Raw genomic sequence first — 15176 nt, 5'->3', positions numbered from 1 at the left:
ACTCACTTTGGGGAACTGAGAGAATCAAATAGCTAATATATATAAACAACCTTTAAAAAACTGTAAAAACCACATGAGCATTTGAACTTGCTCTTGCACCTTTGACTTCAAAGAGAAGATGGGTGAGATTTAGAGCAAAGAATATTTCATCAGGAGTAAGGAGACCTAGATTCAAATGCTAGCTAGCTCTGTGATTTTTCAGCAAAACATGCATTCGACTTGGCTTTTCATTGCTTACCCATAAGATATGAAAAAAAATACAAATGAAATATTCAAAAGAACAGATTTAAGAGTCTGAGGTCTTAGTGAAATACCAGAGATTATACCACACATTTTCCAAGTTTTTTTTTTTTTTTCAGTAGAGCAAGTATTTAAAATCAGAGAGACCTGCAACTGATTCCATCCTATGTGTCCATCGTTAGAGATTTTAATCACACATTATTGTGGTAGGCAAGGAGGAAAGCAACTTAACGAGCTTTGGTACAACCATAATTAAATGATAAATGTGTGTCAAAGTAACTCTGATCTAATTTCACTTGCTTTTAATTCAAGAATATAGCAATCTTTCATACTCCTTAGACATTCTGATGCATTTCAAATACACATTATAAAACCCATTATCCATACCTGAAAAGGCTGCCTGCTGGAAATATTGAGGTGTTTCCTTATCCATCTGTTGCCTTGATTCCCAAATATCTGCCACAGCAGCTGTCCCCTTGTGTTACTCCAGATTCGCTGGTAGATGGCCAGCCTATAAATGCGTTTTCCGAACATATGGTAATATAAGCGGAAGGTGCAGCCCTCTGCATCAGTGGCATTAAGAACCGGGCTGAGTAAAGCAGCTCTGTTTTGAAAAACCTGCGGCTCTGAAGATTCTATATAGAGGTAATGCCCTTTAGTTGTGCCCAAAGTATGATCTTTCATTGGTCCTGTGTTAAGTGTTAAAGTTGGGCCCTGATTCCTGGTCCAATCAAAGTCATCTTTTGTATCTTGTTCCCAGTTACAAATTCCATTTTCAAAGTTACATTGTAGTTCATGTGCTGAAATTGGCATAAAATAATAGCAAAAGATAATTAATAACAACAAAATCTGTAATTAAGCATATTAGCTAATTCTTTGCTCCTGCCAAGATAAACCATTTTAAAATTTAAAATGCAACAGTATAATAAACAAATTTAAATGCTGAATAAGTCTGAGGTAACACATCAAGTTATAATAGTTTAGGGACTGAAGGTGGACTTATGTTGGCCATCATTTTCCACCACCTCCTGTGCCCAACCCCTTCTCTATTTCTATTACTATAACTCTAGGCAAATGATCACACAATGACTAGCTCATAGCAACAAATTTTTCAACTTTAGCTGAATGTTCCAATCACCAGGGAGCACTAAAAAAAGCACAAAATGCCAGAACCCACAATTTATTTCCAGAGATAATTAGTCCAAGTAGGTTAAATGAAGTTATAGGCTTTTTTCCACCCTCTTGCAACTAGCCTCAGCTGGCACCTGTGGTCCTGCAGTCCTCCTGGGTTGCTTGTTACCCATGCAGATGCCCTGGGCCGAGAAATGCACCTATGATGCTGGACACCTATGTCAAGAGACGAGGGCTAAAAGGTCGCCACTACGAGATGACACAAGACTGTAGAACACCAGAGAGAGAAAGCCAGAAAGAGAACACAAAAATTCAAGGGGGACTGAGGGACTTGGTTGCCTCTTGGGTCTCCCAAACCCCCTACCATTCCTGCCACCTGGCCTGTCTGCTTGGCCCCACAGACCAATGGGTATAGTCAAACATCAGGGTATTTTATGAGCTCCCTTGGGGTAATTCCAACATACAGAGGTAATTCCAACATACATCCAACATACTTTAAAAAGTCTCAAACATTCAGAATCACCAGGAGTGCGCAGTAAAATTATTTACCCCCTGTTAAAATCCTGCACAAAAATTTGTTTGTCACAGGAGGGGTGAAATCCACAAATACATGTTTCTAATAAATACCCAGATGATTCTGATGCAGGTGTTTTCCTGACCTTACTCTGAAAAACTCTGGATCCATCCTGCCTCAGTTCCAGTTTCCTCTACAGAATGACAATGCTTCAATGCAGTTTATCATTTTCCTTTTATATTCAAAATTTTTTAGTAATACTAATTTAATCCAAACTAAATCTAAACTGATCTTTCAAATGCTACAGATTAAAGTAACTCCTCTCCCAGATTAAAGTAACTCCCTGTTCTTGCCCATTATCCTTCCCCTAAGAGTGTACCACTTCCTAACCCACAGCCCTGGGCACCTCACCCCCTCTCCATCCTTTATTTATATCTAACATTAGCTCACATGCCTTCCGGTTCTGAGCTGTTTCCTTGTGGTGGCCTTTGCTTCTCACTGGTTTGTGCTTGGAACTGGAGCTTTTAAAACTACTCCCAAAGTTCATTTATGCATTCACTTACTATAAGAATTCTGAGCACTTATAAATGGGTTAATGAGTCTGTATGATTCCATTCATAATTGGTATAAGGAGAAAACAAACAGATGAACTAAATAAAACAAAAATAACTTTAGGACAATGGAACTAGTTGCTAGTACTACAAAGGAAGAGGAATAAAGTAAATAAATTAAAACAAAGGAGACTGTGGTATGGAGACCAATGGAACTGATCTTAATTAGTATATTATTATGGCTGATGCTTAAAGAAGCACACTTGAAATATTTTATCATATGTTACCTCAGTTTAAAAATGGGTTAATGAGGGGCCTCCCTGGTTGTGCAAGGGGTTAAGCTGCAGCAATATAAAGCTATCCACAGCCACTGCAGCACCACACACGTTCAATCTCTGTCTGGCCAGGGATCAACCCACTGGCACAGCAGACCACTCCTGTCTTGCCCACTGCTCCCCTCAGCAGTATATTTCAGTCAATCTGCCCGTTTTGTTCCCAATCTGTCTCTGGTGAATCCTCTCAAACTCTGCACCTCTGGACTGTATCCCAGCTCTTGTATGCATAAATAAATCTTTTTTAAAAATTGATTAATGAGATCAAAGGTTATGTGCTTTCAATTATAAAATACATAAGTCTTGGGGATGTAACAATATGTTGGTTATAGCATATAGAACTGGTCAGTCTGATAAGCTATCACCATTTTTAATTTATGCAAATTATTCATGTATTCAGTTATTTTTTCCCCTTTTTATTGACAAGTGATAGTCTATTGTGAATATACCTTTGTTTGTTCATGTGTTTCCTTATTGAGGTACACTTGGGTTTTTCTAGTTTTAACTCTCCTGCTACTTAGTCAATAATACATTGATTTAATATATTGTGCTTAAAACCATTTTGCTAATTTCTTATCCATTGTACCTGACAAAGTTTCAGTCTCACAGTAGTACATTTAGGAAGATTATGCATCAGTCAGAATTCTTATAATCTACTTAATAGATAAATTATTATCACCACTTTGGAGAATAATTTTGCAATATTTAAAGAACATGTACAGGTGCATTCTCCATTATCCAGCAACTCCATCCCTAGTTATATTTAAATAAATCTTGGATATGAACATAAGGAGACATCTACAAAAATCTTCTTAGTGACATTTTTATAAGACTAAAAGTTGAAACAACATAAATGTATTGTCAACAGAAAAAATGGATAAATTGTGGTGCATATCTTAAATTTAACATTTTAATGCAATGAAAATAACTAAAGAAATACTTGGATTAATTGGATGATTTTCACAAGTATAATATTGAGCAAAACAATCATCTAAAAGAATGTGATGAGTATTTAAACACTTAAAACACTAAAATGGCATATTTTAATGCAGAAAAATATATCAAGAAATATACAGAAGTGATGAACATCATATTGAGGATAATATTTAACTATACTACCTAATTTAGTATAAATTTATCTTAAATAAAGACTAATATAGGGATGAACTCATTTTCAAAATGTGGGGATTTTGTTGACACCAAGGGTTTGTTTTGAATAATTGGGACAGATTATACATTTGACATATTTGGGCAGAGAGGACAAGATTTAGAATTAATGAGTATTTCCACATCCTAGCTTCATTTACATAAGTTAATATTTTTAAAAAAGTCAGCTGTCCGTCTATTCATCTTAGTAATAGCACATGGTGCCAAAAGTGAACAAATACTCTGAAACAATAAATAAAAGCATATGTGAATAAATGCAGCCAGGCAAGAAGAAATCATCTGTCCATGAAAACCACAGAACAGGAGCTTAGGCCTAATGAAGGGAACCGAGTGAGTAAATGTCAAATGGGAGATGAGCTTTCATTTGATATTTCCTCACTTGTGACTAATCAAGCCCAGCTGTGACGTGAATTGGGGACCCACAGCACACTCTCTAGGTGTCAATCTTTGGCTGTGGAGCAGAAGGAAAATGTCAAGCTGCTGAGTTTTTTGACATAAAACTGGCCCTAAAGCCAAAGATTTTTATATCATCTGTCTTCATACTGACTACATGCTCAATCTCCATTTTATAAAGGATTATGTGTAGCTCCGCCTTCAAATAAAAACCAGCTCTCTAACTACACCTCAAGAAATACAGCATAGATTTCTGGATGTATAATGCATTCTACGTAATAAAGCGATAAGTGTAAGTGAAAGACAGAGAAATCTACACTCTAATGCCACTATTTCCTTTCCTTTAAATATATAGCCAGAAGTACTTTGAAATTATACTGTTATAATCCCATTCTATTAAATTAATCCCATTCTATTCTATTAAACTGAGAAGTTTGAAGGATCATTTGCTTATTTTTAGCAATAGATCAACATTTTTTAAGGAGTAGGATTTTGAGAACTTAAAAGAGACTAAAAGTTATTCTAAAATTTCAAAAAGAAAGATTTAGGAGAAGTAACACTTTATAATAATTATTGGAATCATGCATTTTATGTATGTCCACTCAAATATTAGTTGTATGATATGCATGATGATTCTGACTTCAACATGCCCACTTGAATCATATCAGTAGATCACATGTATATAGAACTGTCTACAATGATTTCAAAGGAAATTTCTTAGTCATATTTCCTATGACGGGCCAGCATTTTATGGCTCTACTTTGTTTGCTCACTGGACTCCCAATTTAATAGGCACATAGCTTGAATTTTAAGAATTGTTGCTATTTCTAAAGAAGAAAAGATGCAAATTTTTTTTCTGACTGATTTTTTGCTATTACTAGTTTCTGATTTATTTCTAGGAGTACATTAGTCACTATCTAGAGTTAGGCTTATTAAATTGCAAAACCTACACAATCATCAGATACCATACATTTTTTGGTAATTCAAAACAGAAGCTCACAACTTATTTTTGACTCACTCTCTTATTCCCTATGGAAAATCACCAACTGTCCCTCCTAAATATTTCACGATACTTGTCCTTCCATCTCCATCACAATTACTGCAATCAGGCTGTCTGCTCAGTCCCTTGACATAACTGCTGCAGTGGTTTCCAATGGATCGCCTGAATCCACTCTCCTTTAATCCATTCATTATACTCTTCCAATGTGACATTTTTAAATATGTCAGTTTTACATTATCTTCCTTCTTAAAAACATTCAAATGCAGAAAACATCCTTAATATGGAATACAAATTTCTGTGCATCTGATTTCCCTTACATTTCCTTCTTTATACTGTGCCCAGTTTCCCCTTCACCTCCAGGCCCCAGCCACACTGGCCATCTTCTCTCTACCATGCAGTTACATATCAAGACTTTTACATACATACTTTGACTTGTTATTGTTTATATTTCAGTTGTCATCACCTCTAGAAATCCAGTCCCATTATTGTATGATGCTACATGTCTCCTATTTGCAACTTTTGTCAAGGTTGCCATTTTATATTTACATATTAATTCAATAATCTGAATCTTCAATTAGACTGTAAACTCCATAAGGGCAGAGACTCTGTAGTTGTGTTCATTAATTTACTTCATAAATACTGATGATTTGACCAATATATTTAACACATAACATTTATCAACTTTGGAACAGTGTTTGCTTTCTTTGGCTGACTGGTAAGAAAACAATGAACTAATCAAGATCATTATTATCAAAATAAGTAAGAGGGACCAAAAAAAAAAAAACTTACCACAGTTGGCCTCATCAGTATGATCACCACAATCATCAATCAGATCACATAACCGAAATTTTTCTATACAAGCCTTGGTGTGTCCACACCAAAAATGATCTGCCCCTTCACATCTCTCTGCAGGGAGGGGAAGAGCACAGTTTTCAAATGTGATATCATCAATAGCTGAGACTCCATCATAAATGCCAAGACTGACTTTATCTAGTGACAAATGGAAGGGCTGAGTAAGGCGCCCAAGCTGAATGGTTGCCTTTGACCATTGATTGCCCTGGTTATATAACACTCTCCAGAGTACAGTAGGATCATTGGATTTTTCCACATGTAGCTGCATCTCAGCTGCTCCTACTGACAAGCCATAGTTATAATACCTGGAAAAGGACAAACACAAGAAATTAAATTATTTATGGGATAGATGAAAATATTTAACTTTTAGATACTTCCACTGGGTCAACAGTCAATTAATAATTAGTTATCAAAATAAACACCTTTATTTTTTACAGTAACTGTCATTCTCTATTTGTAAAAGCTTATCTGCTGAAGTACATATTCTGGTTCTCGGGACCCTGGGAACCTTTCTCAAGGAGCTCTGTCCAGAACAGAGGAGCAGTGCTAATTAAATTATAATCCACTGTTGGAAGGAAAGAGTCCTTTTTATCATAAGTCCTTTTTATTACAAATATTGATAACATGCTCCTAAGTAAAATGCTAATTGTGTGAATCCAATACAATAGCTATTTTAAAAGTAAAATAAGGGTCAAGAAACAATTTTTAATAAATTCAGAATTATGCCTGCAACCCCAGGCTGCCATGTTAAATAACCTTTGTTTTTAATATTTACCAGAAGGAAAGTGTACATCCAGGTCCTGTCTGGCTGAAAGTTGGACTCTGGAGTTTAGCAACTTGTGACAAGCTGCTGCTTTTCTTCAGAATAAACATAAAGTTCCCTACAGGAATACAAAAAATAATCATAAGTTAACATCCCAGATTCTAAAATTAAACATCTGTCTCTTAACTCTACATAGAGTATGTTCCAAACCTAAGTAAAATTAAGACCATACAACAATTTTTAAAAATAAAAATGATTTGTAGTCAAATTTTCTTTTGTAGGTATTAAACTATTATCTACCTCTAGGTCTAAATGATATTAAAGACATTGATAACGTCAGTTAATTTAGCCAAACATATATTTAAGCTCTAGCCCCACCATCCATAAAGAGTCTTTCCATGTAGACTATACATAAAAACAGACAATATTCAACTGTCCTACTATTTGTTGTGTTAACACAGAACATTCACTGCTTCTCTTAGTCTTCTCAGAACTGACTTAATGGAAAGAGGAGTGGTAGAAAGGGACAGTCTCTGCTTGTGTCTTACCTTGAGTTGTGTTGTGAGTATGATCCCAAGGAGGGGCCTGTTGCTCAAAATCAGCAGAAAGGTTATTTCTAGAGTTCCATGTCCAGTCAAAATTGTCACCACTGATTGCTTCAAACCAACCACAACTACTTGCTTCAAAATCACAACTGGAAACTGAAGAACAAATATGTGGCTCTTAGGTTGACTCTCCAAAGTTCTCATACAATACCAAAGGTTAACTCAATAAAAACCACCTTATAATACTTCTCTTAATACATGAAAGGACATAATTTTAGGGGGAAAAGTAATCTAGGGCCTCCCTGGTGGCGCAGCAGTTGAGCTCTGGGTTGTGAAGCTGCCCGCAGCCTCTGCAGTGCTGGTTTGATTCCCGGCCACCGGGTGAGGGTTCCACATGGCATGCAGACCTCTCCTGCTGCCCGCTGCTCCCCTCAGCAGTGTACTTCGTCAGCCTGCCTGTTCTGCTCCCTGCTCTGACTCTGGTGAGTTCTCTCACCCTCCCACGCTTCTGACTATACCCAGTGCTTATATAAATAAATAAATAAATCTTAAAAAAAAAAGTAATCTAGCTGATAAAAAAAAATATTAAAGTTGAGCTTTTCATAATGGAAATTGATGGCTAAAGTCCCAACTAAAGAAATTCAATTTTTCCCCCAATAATCCTTCGAAGAAAGCACACCATTCTGTTAGGTTGCTTTATAGAATTTATCTACTTAGATTATTCTGATACTCATATTAGTTTCCTGCTACTATTACATCACCTGAGAAGTTTGATTGTTCCTACAGAGTATTTTATACTAAACTGCAAATAGCACTACTTTAAAAAAGTTCATATTTGAAAATTCTAGGTCCATTATATTCCCCAAGAAATTGGAAGTATTGCCTAATTTCTGCATGGCAGAGTAATTTAGTCCACTTTCCAGTTAAATATACAGAAAAGTAAGTTAACCTCCACAAAAATATTCTGGAGGAGGAAGAAAAGGAAAAGATGAAAAAAGACAAAATGAGGGTCTCCCTGGTGGTGCAAGGGTTAAGACGCAACCTATGAAGCAATCCACAGCTACTGCAGCACGAGTTCCATTCCCGGCTGGCCAGAGAGCAATCCACATGGCGCAGCAGACCTCTCTTGTCTTGCCCACTGCTCCCCTCAGCAGTGTGCTTCCATCAATCTGCCTGTTCTGTTTCCATTCTGTCTCTGGTGAATCCTCTCATTCCCCCACACCTGTGGCCTGTACCCCAGCTCTTGTATTCATAAATAAATAAATGTTTAAAAAAAAAGGGGGAGATGGTCGCTAAAATAAGAGTGTATGGACAGGAGGTAGTGACCCTCTGGTATGGAGCTCCAGAAGTACTTCTGGGGTCAAGTGATACTCTCTCCAGTTGACATTTGGCACATAAGTACCATATTTGCAGAATTAGCAACTAAGAAACAACCTTTTCATGGAGAATCAGAAATTAATCAGCTTTTCAAATTTTTCAGAGCTTTGGGCACTCCCAATAATGAAATGGAGCCAGAAGTGAAATCTTAACAGTACTATTAAGAATTTATTTCCCAAGTAGAAACCAGGAAGTCTGGCATCCCATGTCAAAATCTTGGATGAAAATGGCTGAGATCTGCTCTTGGAAGTGTCAGTCTATGATCCAGCCCAATGAATTTCTGACAAAATGGCACTGAGTCATCCATGTTTTAATGATCTGGACAATCAGATTAAGAAGATGTAGCCTTGGGCCTCCCCCAATGGCACAGCGGTTGAGCGCTGGGTTGCGAAGCTGTCCACAGCCTCTGCAGCATCGGTTGGATCACTGGCCGCTGGGCGAGGGTCCCACATGGTGAGCAGACCTCTCCTGCTGCCCACTGCTCCCCTCAGCAGTGTATTTCATCAGTCTGCCTCTTTTGTTCCCCACTCTGGATCTGGTGAATCCTCTTACCCTCCCGCAGTTCTGACTGTACCCAGTGCTTGTATAAATAAACAAATAAATCTTTAAAAATAAATAAATAAATAAATAAATAAAGCACAAGCTGTACTTAATCATCTAATGTCAAAACTTAGATGAAAGATTTCTATATAATTTAAATATAATTTGTATTAAGAAGGAAAATATTATTATGGCTAAAATTTACCAAATGAGGGCCTCCCCTGGTGGCGCAGACAGTTGAGCACAGTGCTGTGAAGCTGTCTGCAGCCTCTACAGCACAGGTTCAATCCCAGCCGGCCTGCGAAGGTCCCACATGGCGAGCAGACCTCTCCTGTCTCACCTGCTGCTCCCCTCAGCAGTGTATTTCATCAGTCTGCCTGTTCTGTTCCCTGCTCTGTCTCTGGTGAATCCTCTCACCCTCCTGCACCTCTGGTCTGTACCCTGGTTCTTGTATAAATAAATAAATAAATAAATAAATCTTAAAAAAAAAATTTACCAAATGCCTTATGCAATAGATCCTATATTTAATGCTTATTACAGATCTACCTTCCATAGCAGCCCTAAGGGGAAAGTGTTATTATTATTTGTGGTGGTGTTTACAGAGAAAGAAAATGAGGATTAGAGAAGTTATTATCTGTTATATTATTAGGAAGTTGTAGAGAGGGATTGAAGTTCAATTATTCTGACTCCCAATTTAATATTCCTTTAACAACTGTTGACAATAACTATTGTTATTAGATTTAAAAAAGGATATACAAAACAGCAATAATTTGAATTTGCCTCATGAGTTTAGCTGTTATTACAAATCCCAGTCCAAAATAAGGTTTATGCCCACTGAGATTTTTAGCCATTGGCTTTTTATCAAGGGTATAGTAACAAGCTACACAAAAACATCCTTGTAGGAGAATTTAGGAAGTAAGCAACAATAAGTTTAGGGAGTGGAAGCTATAAAGAAGTATAAAGTAAATCACTCAAGAGATTATAAAATAATTATAAAGTCATTTTAAACTAATGACATTATTTTCAATTTTCTAAATGCTACTTCTATATGAGAGGTGAGCAGTAGTAATGTTATAAATACTTTCTGATTCATTTATTTTATCTTATGTGTTTCTGTCATGTTTCCCTGCCAAAATATGTCAAAGAACTTTCAAATTTTATAAAAATTCAAGGGAAATATATGAGTATAATTAAAAATAAATAAGTGTTGTATTAAGGTAAATTAGCAAGGGATAAAGGCATTTCACTATAGAGAAACATAGAAATCAGCAAAATAAAGTACTACTATACTTAGAATAAACATTTATCAATAAAGAATAAAGTTTAGAGGGGGCGGAGCAACATGGCGGCAAGGAGACGCTGCGAGTAAGATCTCCCATTAAAAAAAGTTAATAGGGAGGAAAAGCGGCAGGTCCCAGTGAGAACTGGGACACGGAAGATAAACGGGTGACGCCAGCAAACTGCCCGAAGAAGAAAGTTGCCATAAAAGAGGACCAGAAGGGAGGGAAGCGCAGAACCCTGCTCCCCTCCCCCACCCACAGAGGCGGCACTCTCCGACCCGCAGAGAGGAGGAAACAACAAACCAAAACGACCAACAAGAACAAAGGACGCAGCAAGCGCGACTGGGAGTGGAAAGGAACTATTGCAGCCACCACACCCCGTGAACGGGAGCTGTGGAGAACCCTGCAGGATCCGCCGCGGAGGTGAGCTCCGGGCGCCATTAAAGAGAGACCCCGCCCAGGAGGAGGCCAGCACCAGCACACAGCCCCGGCCGCCCGGTAAGCCTGCGCGGAAAGCGGCGCGCTGAAAAACAGACGCGGATCGGGATTGCGTGGGAAAGCAGCGCGGATCGCGCCTGTGACCTAGGCTTGCGGGGAGACGCGCGGAGGCCCTCACCTTGTGAGCAGGAACCAGGCGCCCAGGCAGGGGAGCGGGATTCAAAAGGCGCCATTCCCGCGCCACTGATCTGGGCTACAGCCCGCGTCCTGGAACTGAGGGCTTTGGAACTGAGACCCGGGGCACGAAATTAGGGGCGTGGGTTCCCCACGACGGTGGGGCACAAGGCAGACACAGCACCCCAAAGCCGTTGAGGTGTACCCTACCATCCCCGCTCTGCTCCCTGTCCCACGGGGTGGAAAATCAGCTCCCCAAGGGCTCAAGGAGAGATCTCTGGCGCCACCTAGCGACTTGAAGCCAGCACAGGCTCCTGAAGGAGCTAGTGGCCAGCTGGGGAGTTAGCCCACGCCGGGCCCCTTCTGAACAAGTAGTCTGAGCCCACAGGGAGAGCGAGCACCCAAAGCCGGGGCAGACCAGGCGCGCAGAAGAGTGTGCCTGAGACCGGACGCACAGGGAGTGTGTCCCACATCACCATTATAGAATAGGGACATTTCTTCAGTAAAGAATACCTGCAGAAGGCTTCCTCAGGAGCCAGAGGTGAGCGGGGGAAGTTCGCCCACGCCAGACCCACTCTGGCCTGCAGTCCAAGCCCAGAGGGGAGCAGGAACCCACCGCCGGGGCAGACCAGGCGCACAGGGGAGTGTGTCCCCACATCAGCATTTTAGAACAGGGACATTTCTCCAGTAAAGACTGCTTGAAACTGACAGATGACTCCTGGAGGAACCAGAGGGGAGCAGAGAAGCCCACCCAAGATGCCGGCCAGTCCCAACAACACAGTGTCCCAACGCATATGGCAAATTAGAAAACAGACAGTAGGGAGGAGAAGAACCACACGCAACCTAGCAACTCCCCAGGGAAAAAAGCACCACAAAAAGAAACCAGCCCCAGATGGCAACGACAGTAACTTGGAAGAACTTCTGAGCCTTCCAGAAAGAGAATTTAAAATTGCCGTGATTAAAAAACTGACAGAAGTCATAAAGGAAAACAATGATAAGGGAAAAATAATCAACGATCAGAAGAATGAAATTGAGTCCCTAAAGAGGGAAGTAAAAGAATGCAGGAGATCAAAGAATTAATGGAAGAACTAAAGATTCTGGGAAAAGCAATGAAAGCAGAATTGATGAAATGGAAGAACGAATAAGTACTCTTGAAGACAGAAATAAGAACCAAAACAGAAAAGGAAGAGAAGTATGAAGGAAAAGAATGAAGAAAGACTTCGGGAACTATCTGACTCCATGAGGAAAGGAAATATAAGAGTTATAGGAATACCAGAAGGAGAGGAGAGAGAAGTAGGAACAGAGAAATATTCAAAGAGATAATTGAAGAGAACTTCCCAAATGTGAAGGAGGAGCTGAAAATTGATATACAAGAAGCAGAAGAACACCAAACTTCCACGACGAAAGGAAAAATACAGCAAGACACATAATAGTAAAGCTCCCAAGAATCCAGGACAAGGAAAAAATAATGAAGCTGGCAAGAGGGAAGAAACAGATAACATTCAAAGGGAAGCCAATCAGGCTGACATCAGACTTCTCCAAAGAAACACTACGGGCAAGGAGAGAGTGGAGGGACATAGTCAACAGACTCCAAGAAAACAGATGCGAACCAAGAATACTCTATCCCGCAAAGCTCTCCTTCCTCTTTGAAGAAAGAATAGGACTTCCCAGACAACAGAAACTCCGGAATTTCATTGCAACTAAACCCCACTCCAAAAATACTACAAGGAGTCCTAAAGCCAGAACCTCAGAGGGACGAATAACAATGAAAGAAGGCCAAAAAAAAAAAAGTTATTAAAAGAATAAATAAATAAAATCAAAGGAAAGACAAACACAATGGCAAATACAGATGTTAACATATCAATATTAACTCTAAATGTAAATGGACTAAACTCTTCAATAAAAAGACACAGAGTTGCAGCCTGGATTAAGAAACAAAACCCAACCTTTTGCTGTTTCCAGGAAACACATTTAGCTACAAAAGATAAAAATAGGCTCAAAGTTAAAGGATGGAAAACAATCCTACAAGCAAATGGACCAAAAAAGAAAGCAGGAACAGCTATACTTATATCAGATAAAACAGATTTCAAACTCAAAAAGATAAAAAGAGACCCCAATGGTCACTACATTATGATCAAGGGGACAATACTTCAAGAAGAAATAACACTCATTAACATATACTCACCAAACGAAGGAGCACCAAAATATATCAGACAACTGTTGTCCTCTTTGAAAACAGACATCAGAGAAAACACATACGTAGTGGGAGACTTCAACACACCACTATCAACAATGGATAGATCAACAAGACAAAAAATAAGTAAAGAAACCAAAGCTCTAAATAAGGACCTAGAGCAATTGGGCTTAACAGACATCTATAGAACACTAAACCCCAAAAAAACGGAGTACACTTTTTTCTCAAGCGCACACGGATCATTCTCCAGGATCGATCACATACTGGGGCACAAGACAAACATCAACAGATACACCAAGATTGAAATCATATCAACCATCTTTTCTGACCATGAAGGCATCAAACTAGAAATAAACCATAAAAAGAAGGCAAGGAACTTTCCTACCTCATGGAGATTAAAAACCACACTACTGGAAGACCACTGGACTAATGAGGAGCTCAAAGAAGAAATTAAAAAATTCTTTGAATTGAACGACAAGGAGGACACCAATATCCTAAATGTATGGGATGCAGCAAAAGCAGTAATAAGAGGAAAATATATAGCAATAGAAGCTCACATCAAGAAACAAGAAAGAACTCAAAGAAACAACCTAATCTCGAAGCTCAAAGATCTAGAAAAAGAACAACAAAAAAACCCCAAAACCAGTAGAAGAAAAGAATAATAAAAACAAAAGCAGAAATAAATGAAATTGAAACTAAAAAGACAATCCAAAAGATCAATGAAACCAAGAGCTGGTTCTTTGAAAAAATCAATAAAATAGACAAACCCCTAGCCAGGCTCACAAAGGAAAAAGGGAGAAAGCACAATAAACAGGATCATCAAGGAAAGAGGAGAAATCACAACGGACACAGCAGAAATCAAAAGAATAATCAGTAACTACTATGAACAGTTATATGGAAACAAGTTTAACAATCTAGAGGAGATGGACAAATTCCTACAACTCTACAATCACCCAAAGCTAGATAAAGAAGAAATAGAACACCTAAACAGACCAATTACAATTAGCGAAATTGAAATGGTAATCAAAACCTCCCAAAAACAAAAGCCCAGGACCTGATGGATTTACAAATGAATTCTACCAAACATTCAGAGACGAATTAGTGCCTATCCTTCACAAACTCTTCCAAAAAATTGAGAAGGAAGGGACAATACCAAACACGTTCTATGAAGCCAACATTACACTAATACCAAAACCGAACAAGGACAACACAAAAAAGGAAAACTACAGGCCAATCTCCCTAATGAACACTGATGCAAAAATCCTCAATAAAATTTTAGCCATCAGAATCCAACAATGTATCCATAAGATAATTCACCACGACCAAGTAGGATTCATTCCAGGGACACAAGGATGGTTTAACATCCGAAAATCAATCAACGTTATCCAACACATCAACAAAAAGAAATATAAAAACCATATGATAATATCAATAGATGCTGAGAAAGCCTTCGACAAAGTGCAACACCCATTCATGATAAAAGCCCTTGAAATTCTTGGGATACAAGGAACATACCTTAACATCATAAAGGCCATCTATGACAAGCCAACAGCCAGTATCATTCTCAATGGTGAAAAGCTGAAAGCAATTCCATTAAGATCTGGAACAAGACAAGGATGTCCACTCTCACCACTGCTTTTCAATATAATACTGGAAGTCCTAGCCAGAGCAATAAGACAAGAGAA

At 38.7% G+C, this 15176-nt stretch overlaps 1 protein-coding gene across 1 annotated transcript in view; it reads right to left on the bottom strand.

Annotated features, from left to right (window-relative positions):
* Positions 1-15176, bottom strand: part of MALRD1 (MAM and LDL receptor class A domain containing 1) — a 385105-nt gene that overhangs the window by 276226 nt on the left and 93703 nt on the right. Inside the window, exons 15-18 of the mRNA XM_054694679.1 lie at positions 7492-7644; positions 6956-7061; positions 6118-6485; positions 628-1040 (exon numbers count right to left, since the gene is read on the bottom strand). Coding sequence (XP_054550654.1) covers positions 628-1040; positions 6118-6485; positions 6956-7061; positions 7492-7644 — 1040 coding nt within the window. The remainder of the gene's footprint in view (positions 1-627; positions 1041-6117; positions 6486-6955; positions 7062-7491; positions 7645-15176) is intronic.

Source organism: Talpa occidentalis, unplaced genomic scaffold, assembly GCF_014898055.3.
Source record: "Talpa occidentalis isolate TD23 unplaced genomic scaffold, MPIMG_talOcc4v2.1 talOcc4.14, whole genome shotgun sequence".
Classification (NCBI taxonomy): Eukaryota; Metazoa; Chordata; class Mammalia; order Eulipotyphla; family Talpidae; genus Talpa; species Talpa occidentalis.
Note: the sequence above shows the minus strand (reverse complement) of the source record. Positions and strands in the feature narration are given on the sequence as shown.